The 8,750-nt window shown below is 37.5% G+C and overlaps 1 protein-coding gene across 1 annotated transcript; it reads left to right on the forward strand.

Annotated features, from left to right (window-relative positions):
* The first annotated feature begins 711 nt into the window (after positions 1-711).
* Positions 712-7,385, forward strand: KCTD7 (potassium channel tetramerization domain containing 7). Its single transcript, XM_009885156.1, has 5 exons — positions 712-765; positions 3,113-3,305; positions 4,135-4,304; positions 6,000-6,178; positions 6,698-7,385. Exons 2-5 carry the CDS (start codon positions 3,162-3,164, stop codon positions 7,072-7,074), a joined length of 870 nt encoding a protein of 289 aa, XP_009883458.1. The 5' UTR covers positions 712-765; positions 3,113-3,161; the 3' UTR covers positions 7,075-7,385.
* Positions 7,386-8,750: the final 1,365 nt, after the last annotated feature.

Here is an 8,750-nt window from a genome sequence, read left to right on the forward strand (position 1 = left end):
TAACCTCAGAAGGTATTTAAGAAAAGTTGTTTTCTTAACAAAAAGAAGTTGAGGGAACAGCAGAGCCTTGAAAGGCTTTTTTGAGTCTTAGCATCAAGTAAAACTTGATACAGGTCTGCTATCATTCGCTAGGGAATGAAGCACAACTTGCAGGTCCAGTTCATTTAGTAAGCTTTCTTTAGTGTGCGTATGTGAGAGAGTATCTGAATTGTTGATAACAAAGCTCAGGGAAGTAGTCTCTGCCATTTAAATGACAGGTAGCTTGTAAACTGGAAGGAGGTGTTTCTGGTAGAGTTGGATGGTGCTGATGTATGGTTCGATTAAATATTTGATTTAGAAATCATTTTGCTTATTGGTGATGTTTTCTCATTAATTATGTGTTGATGTTGATCTGGCCCGAGACATACTCGAAAATGAAATAGATGCATTTACTTGGTTTAAATAAACAAAACAAACCCTGTAACTTTAATATGAGATTTAACAGAAAAGTATTTTTGTGCATAGATAATAGTAATTATTGCACACGCGTTAAGTGGCAAGGATATTCGGATGGATGCATATTCCCCGTGAAATGCAGAGAACCGAAATGCAGAAAATTGTATGTCAGAAAACTGGCCAGTGATTAGCTTCTGTTTTTCTTTTAGGAAGGCTCTTTGTTCCAGTCAGCATCCTGCTGTTTCACTCCTCCGTGTCTGTGGATGAACAGGAAGTGAAGTAAACCTAGAGAGGAACTTCTGTTACCTCTTAATGAACGTCAAAAAACAGGTTAAACTTGTCAATGATCAGTCTCTTCATTTTACTGCCACGAATCTTATTCTTGAAATCCTGGACTAATTATGGGCTGAGATCTTGTATGCTAAGCCTCACTATTTAGGAGATTGCTTTGTGTGAACATTCCAATAGAAAAGCAGCTTATTACTCATGAGCATAACATAATTAACCTATCCTCTCTCATGTTTTTTCCTAAACCCTGGTGTCACATTGAAGGAAGATTATGAAAGAGGAAGAAGAATTTCCTTTTTCTCAAACCTCTACTTCTGTTGGGAAAGAGGGCCTTTTTGGTACAGTGCCAAATGGATGAACTTATCCAGAACACATTCTGTGGTCCATGATTCTGATATGCTTAATGGAGCTGAATTTTGTTTATTTGGAGTACACTCCATTTACATGAAAGCTGTGGGACATTCTTGAAAAATGTGGACAATTAAAGATCACATTTTTGGTCAGTCTTGAGTTCTTTTGAATAGTCTTAAGAGAACTGGAAATAGAGCAGTCAAAGCACTGGTTTCAAGTAACAGCATTATAAATAATACATTGACAGTAAATACGGCCTCACACACAATTTTGACTGTACATCTGATAAATTAAGCTTCTACAAGCTGCTTCTTGATGGTAATTTGTTTATCTCCTTAAAGGAGTCCCTACCAAAATAATCTTTCATTTATGTTTTATACGTTCTTTATCTGTGAGGCATAGTTGACTTGTTTTGATAATTGATGATGTCAAAATAGATGTTCTTTCAGGACAAATATTAAAATTGTTAATAGGGTGTGGACCTTGAGAAGCCCTTCCATCCTTATTTATCTGCCTATGCAATGTACTGTGGTGGAAAAATGATTATGAAGTGAAAGTCCATCTTTTGAACTGTAGACAAGAGAAATTAAATACCTGTCTTGAGCTGAGACGAACCTGGTAACAAGCTGCAGTTTAAAAAGAAATTTTTGAAACTTCATGGTACCTACTTCTCTAGGTTTATTAGGGAGTTAGACAGGATCTAGAATTCACCTCCAAATTTTGGTGAAAGTAGGCTATGGACGCTCCCAGAGAGAGTGGAGGTTTTGATCTGATTAGCTCTCTAAAGAGTCTCTGTTGGTCAGGAGCATCCCAGTTCCCTCTGGGTTCGTTTTGAACTTGCAGCGTTTCCTTTAAGAGCTGAGATCTACAGATAGCCTGACCATGTGCATAATGACTGTATTAGCAGAATTAGTAAGGCAGAATAATTAATCATGGCTATTAAAATTTTATGTCATTTCTGCTTGTTGATTTTGATTGGAAGCAACCTTTATGAAACATTTATTTAGTCAATAAATAAATGTACAAGATGTGCTTGTGCAAATATTCCATCCCTTTTTGTAATTCATAGTGATGTGAGACAAGGAGAATGCAGACTTAGAGAGCTGGATAAAACTTCCAGTAGTTTAATTTCTTTGTTAGGATGTTGTGATGCCACTGGAGACACCCCAGCAATCCTGTAAACAGAGGTGCTTTTTACATAAGAATGCGGTGTAAAGAGAACATCAGGGTTTCTAGACTTTCCTACTCTGCTCTTTCAATTATTATTTTTATAATGCAGTTTATTGTTAGTCTGTCCCATCCTCTGGTTAAAGATGGACTGTGAAAGCATTGTAGTTGGTGTTGCTATGCAGTTTTTTCTGTGCAGTAAAAGAAGTTGATAATTAGCAGTAAATGCACAATATAACATGCAGAGTTAAATACCTGTGTGTCAGATGTGTGCGTTTGTGTACAGTACGATGTCATGCAGTGGGCAGGGAAACGTCTGTTTTCTCTGTCTGGTTAGAAAGCGCAATTTTCTCATTTCACAGGAAATGCTAGAATTGAACAGAGAGCCTTTACGGTGCCTGTCATTGTGCACAGCAGGGTCCGATCCGCTTTTGCAGCTGAAGGTGATAGACTGGGAGCTTGGTTGGGAGCAGGAGTCCGGGGTGTTGCACAGCGCCTGCGGCCAATGAGAGCCTGCATTTCAGGATGCGTTTCTGCAGATGGCCTATTGCGACGGACGGGGTGGAACAGCAGCCACCCAAATTCACCCAGCAAATGACATTTTGCTGCAAAAGCGTGGCGGAGCCAATCACACGCTGCACCGCACAGCCAATGGACGCCGACTCTGCAAAACTTCATTCCTGCAGAGACAGCCCTCTCTGAGTTTGTTTCTCAGCACAATAGTCATCCTTGCTGTGATTCATTTCCCAGTAATAACAATGCCATTGTAAATTATCAGCGTAAAGCCGGGGAGTTACGTGCTCTGCCTGCCACGTGATCTGCAGCTGGTAGGGAGAGCGCCTAAGTAATTTGGGTCTTGTTTCCCGTTCAGCATTGCCACGGCTGCCTACCCAGCAGACCTGCTTACGAGAGCCAGAGGGATGGTGGTAGTTACGGGGCAGAACAAAGTGAGTGGAAACCCGGATGATGCCATGTCGAGCTCAGATGCAGAGGATGATTTCCAAGAGCCAGCCACTCCTACTGCAACCCAGGCAGGACAAGCACTACCTCTGCTGCCTCAGCAGGTAAGAGCCCTCTGGTACTGTTTATCTGATAAGTTCCAGTTATTGTAGCACGTACACGTACTGCTCTGGTGCCAAAGAATTCAGGATTTCTTTGTTGGAGTATTTGTGGATATCCAGTTTAGTTTCCATTAGCAGCTGAATGACTGAATAAAACTGAGTCTCTTGAATTTTACTTCAGTAGCTTGGGAGCGTTACTCAGAATTTCCATCCATGTTTGGGTTTGACAGATACAAGTAAGTGGTGTTCTCGCTTTGGTACCGAGGCATCTTAAGGTGCGATACTAAGATTAGACATCTTAAGGTGATACTAAGATTTTAGGCCTGCTGTAAACCTAATATAAATACAGTCATTGTTTTGTCAGTGTATAGTATAATAGTGTAGTGTAGTATAAAGGAACCAGTAGAGTAGCAACTGACTGCAAGTCCCAAGGTTGGCCTGAGATTTCCTACCCTTTTTTTGTGTTTGTGTGTGTGGAAGGGGGAGGGAAGGTTTTTTGTTTTGTATTTTCCCAAAACAGCCAAGAGGAGGCATTCGTGCTTTTAATGAATAGCTGGTATTAAAGCTGAGTGATTACTGCTGTTTCAGATTTCCAAATAAAATTAGAACATTCACTGATTACACCCAGAAGCCAGTCAAAGTATTCAGGTTGTTAACCCTTGAACCTCACTGTCTTGTAGCAACAGGCCAGGAAAGAAGCATTTGTCGGACCAAGTTATGTCACAGTGGCAGAGGTTGTATGCTATGTCTTCTAGAAGTTGTAACCCTTTTGGCCTGAACATGTCTGCAAAGGACTAGAGACTCATTTGTGATGATGTGATTGCTTTTGCAGTTTCCAGAAGTTGTTCCTCTGAACGTAGGAGGCATGTATTTTACAACAAGACTGTCAACACTGAGACGTTATGAGGACACAATGTTGGCGGCTATGTTCAGCGGAAGACACTATATTCCAACAGATGCTGAAGGCAGATACTTTATTGACAGAGATGGAACCTACTTTGGGTAGGTACAGTGTCCTCACTAGTATACTTCAAAAGTTGTTACTGGAGCAAAGTATTTTTAAAGAAGAATAAGTTTTAACATTTTTTTTCCATTCTAGTTAAGTCATATTTCCATAGGAGCTAAATGTGACTGACTGGCATCCACACCTTCAAAACATTTCAGGAGAAAAGTATACTGCAATTAAAAAACAATTTGTTTTATTCTTAAGGGCTTAAGTTTTACAATGGGAAAATTAAAACAAGTAATGTTTTGAATTTGTGCATTGTCTCTTCTAGAGTATCTCCTTTCAAGGTATCAAGTTGTTTTTATGTTTTAAAAAAGAATGTGTTTGGCATTGCTTTTCATAGGAAGCTCTTTTGTACAACACTGTTTTTTAATTGATATTATAGTATTTATGATAAAGAGGGAATGGAAGGAATGCATCTAGGTTTCTTAAACTGTTGCAAGTATGATGTTTTCAGTGTTCAAGCAGGATATAATGTAACTGGTCAAAAAACACAAGCCTCAAAGAATTATTTTTTTAAAATTATTTTTGCTGGTAGTGCCATATTCCTTCACCTTCAGGATTCCTTCTTCTGTGTTTAGCTTTTGTTTTATTTTTAATTAAACTAACCGTGATCTTGCTAATAATCTGTTTGAAGTGGTGTGAGATTGCTAGAAAGGGTAAGCAGTGTTCCTGGGTTAATGTTCACGGGTTAAGGTCTTTGCAGTTTAACTTGTATTTCTTGTTTCTCCTCTGTAGACATTTCCTTAATCTCTTCAATGGAGAAGTGTTGAATTATTTTCAGAGCACATTTGGATTGTACTATAATCTGGGACAGAAATAGATTAAGCCACTATATTTATTGGAAAATAATTGTTTCTTTACATTTGGCAATTTGGAAGTGCCTGCCACTTTGTTGGAAAATCAATTCATTTGTGCTGTTATCAATGTGAATTCAAAATATAGCTAGAACAGAGAGCCAAATTAGCACGTGCTGTATTTGTTGACATTCTAATGAAGATTGCAGTAATGCTTGTTTTATTTGGTATGGTCAATAATTGTTGGTTAATGCTTATAAAGTGATTTCATTCCCTGTTAAAAATCTCATCGCCTAACTGTTTCAGAACTACAAGGAAATGTTCTATCTCTCTGGAACTATTATCATTATTATTAATTATTATTGTTATTTTATTACCACTACTACTCCTACAAGTGTATATGGCCCTGATCCTGCGAAGAGAACACCTGCTTTGCAAACAGACTATGCGTTCTGGTAGAATCCTGGTTCTGTGTGGGATAAAATGTGCATGCATATGATCCTCCAGGAAAATGGAAACATTTATTTTCTCACAGACCTAAATTTGAAATACAGCGACTACAATCTCTTTCCCATGAAATACTGTCCCCTCTTGTATTTTAGGTGGTTTCTCCACCTTGAACTTTATGTTTAAAATACAGTGGGGGGTTTTGAGTGAGTTTTGACATTAACAGAGGCAAAATGTGAAATGATGACTTGGAAACTTGAACGTGGCAAATGCCTTTAAAAACATATGTTGGAAATATGACTCACAGTTATTTCAGTTACTGTCTAAACACAAGGATTTCTATCTCAATAGAATAAATAATGAATATCTAGCGTTTTCTCTCCTTTCCCACCTGCAGCAGTTCTGGTGGAAAATTGTTTCTTAATAGTATTTTTCCCCTTTTTTTAGAGACATACTTAACTTTCTGCGATCTGGTGACCTGCCACCAAGAGAGCGAGTGAGGTCAGTTTACAAGGAAGCACAGTATTATTCCATAGGACCATTGCTAGACAATCTAGAGGATATCCAACCTCTTAAAGGAGAAAAAGTTAGACAAGCTTTCCTGGGCCTAATGCCATATTACAAAGGTAAATAAACAAAGTAGTGTTGACTGTTTCTCCTAGTGTGATTCAAGTAGTATACATGGTGCTTTCAGGTCTGCTTTCAGCTTTCAAACTAATTCCATTGTATTTGAAAAGTTTATGTACTTTTCATGCTCTTAAGATCTTTGAGGTCTCCATGTCAGATTTGTTCCTGCGGCATCCAAGAATGTGGATTTTTATGCTGTCTTAAAAGGGAGCAAGATGTAGGCCACAACATGCAAGGCTCATTATTAAATGAGAAGGTTTTTCTGCCTCTACATTTGTTCTGTTAGGGCTGGCAATTGAGTAAATTTGGGCATATAGTAAAGACAGCAAGTCACGAGATAACCGAGGTTGATTTAATTACTATATATCTAGCTACACGCAGCTACCTATTACAGCTAATATTATGTTAAGAATAACTTGTTAAACACTAACTAAAATAGTATGTTTCACATTAAATAATTGCATTTGTTTTCTTTCGCTAGGTGCTTCATTGTTATTTTCAACTTTTTTCTTTTTTAGATCATTTGGAACGGATAATCGAAATAGCAAAGCTTAGAGCTATGCAAAGAAAAGCGAGGTTTGCAAAACTGAAGGTCTGTGTCTTCAAAGAAGAGATGCCCATCACTCCCTACGAATGCCCACATTTCAATTCGTTACGTTTTGAAAGGAGTGAAAGTGAGACAAAGCTGTTTGAGCATCATTGCGAAGTGGATGTGTCTTTTGGCCCCTGGGAGGCTGTAGCTGATGTATATGATCTTCTGCACTGTATTGTGACAGACCTGTCTGATAGAGGGATAACTGTGGATCATCAGTGTATTGGGGTGTGTGATAAACACCTGATAAATCACTATTACTGCAAGCGTCCTATCTATGAATTCAAGATTACTTGGTGGTGAGTTATTTTGTCCAGAATGGTGCAGGGGATAAAAGGACTTCTAGACGACAATTGCTTTTAATATTTTTGCAACGTGTCTCTGGAAATGCATTGCTGCTAACACATATTGGAATCAGACTGCTGAAATGTTGGCTAACGCTTAGCTGCTCAGCAAAAGGGAACCTGTTACAGAGGTTGGAAAACCTCTGAAACCTTGAAAAACCAGCCTGAAACAAGACTGTTGGCTCAGGTACCTTAACGAGGCACAAAACAAAATCACCTCATGGAAATTATGGAGAGGAGCATCTAATAATATCTTTTAAAAGGTGCCACCTACCTTGTGGCTTTAATATCTGAAAAATGGATGTTGCAGATCTCACCTGCATTATTACAAAGCCGGGGTGCTAGTAATGCCAACGTAACATGGTTGAATTTTACCCACTTAGAAATGTTTGTCACTACTTAAACTTACCACTTTATAAAATTGAGTAACACCCAGCACAAAGGTTCTGGAAATGTAATTTTGATGCAATAGATCATTTAAAAAAAATAGGAGTATTCCCTATATATTATTAATTGTTGTCACGATTAAGCTATATTTCTTTTTTAATTAAGAATCTGCATTGTGAATTATAATATTATATTTCAATTATTTCCATTGTTATAAAAAGGAATAGCAGATTTGGAATATATTCCTTAATGCTTTTAGGAATAATAACTGTTCATGGAAGACTTGTGCCTGTTTTTAGCCTTAGAAATCCTAAATGTTTACAGTATCTACAAAAAAGAAGCTCAATAGAATCAGGTCATTTACAAAGGCTTTTGGTAAATGAGAAAACCCTGTATGTATGTTCCTATTAGCAGAATTAAGAGGAATATTTAATGTATATTATTTTATTACTAACTCTTTTTACATTCTGTGATATTAAACTTTGTTCTAGAGTTAGAGTCAAATGATGATACTAGACAAGTGCTTCCTTCACCTCACCTTCTTCAGACAGTTAAGTCTCATTTTTAACATTTTTATTGACTGTTCCTGGTGTAATATCAGGAAAAGAAAAATTCAATCTGCATATTCAAATATTTCTCCAATTATAAACCAGTATATCTGGGCAGTGAATTTCTTTGCACGCTGAAAGAGGCGGCCATTGCAGAATCATATTCTTTTAAGAAGGTAATTGTTGCACTTCTGACATTCACATCCTGAAGTTTAATTACTTTATGTCCAAAACTGAAAGGTAGATCTAAACAACTGAAGATATTACTGTTTTGTGAGGTACAGAAAACTCAAGTATTTTTTCATAAAGACCCCACTTGAAGTGCCCTCAGAATAACCTTAAGGAGAGAGGGAAAGTAAATGTTTGGATATTGCATTCCGTTGGATTAGTTAATCCAAGAATATTGCTTAATTAAACTTCTGACCAAAACACTTAAGAAACGTGTTAATTGCAATGATCAAAATTCTCAGTTACCTGAGGTAATTTTTAGAATAATTCCATTAACTTCATGATCAAGTTATCTTGCCAAAAGGAGGCAAATTGTTTGCGTTGTCATACTTCTATGTATTTAATTTAGGAGTTTTTTGTAAATTGTCTCTCTGAGGTGGGGACATACAGCTCTAATGATGTCTTTTCAAATGTTTACTTATGGAGGATCATTGTCAAGTGCTGAGTTTCAAGTCCAGAGCTTAAGTTTTGA

The sequence above is a fragment of the Charadrius vociferus genome, unplaced genomic scaffold (genome assembly GCF_000708025.1).
Source record: "Charadrius vociferus isolate BGI_N301 unplaced genomic scaffold, ASM70802v2 scaffold54, whole genome shotgun sequence".
Lineage (NCBI taxonomy): Eukaryota > Metazoa > Chordata > Aves > Charadriiformes > Charadriidae > Charadrius > Charadrius vociferus.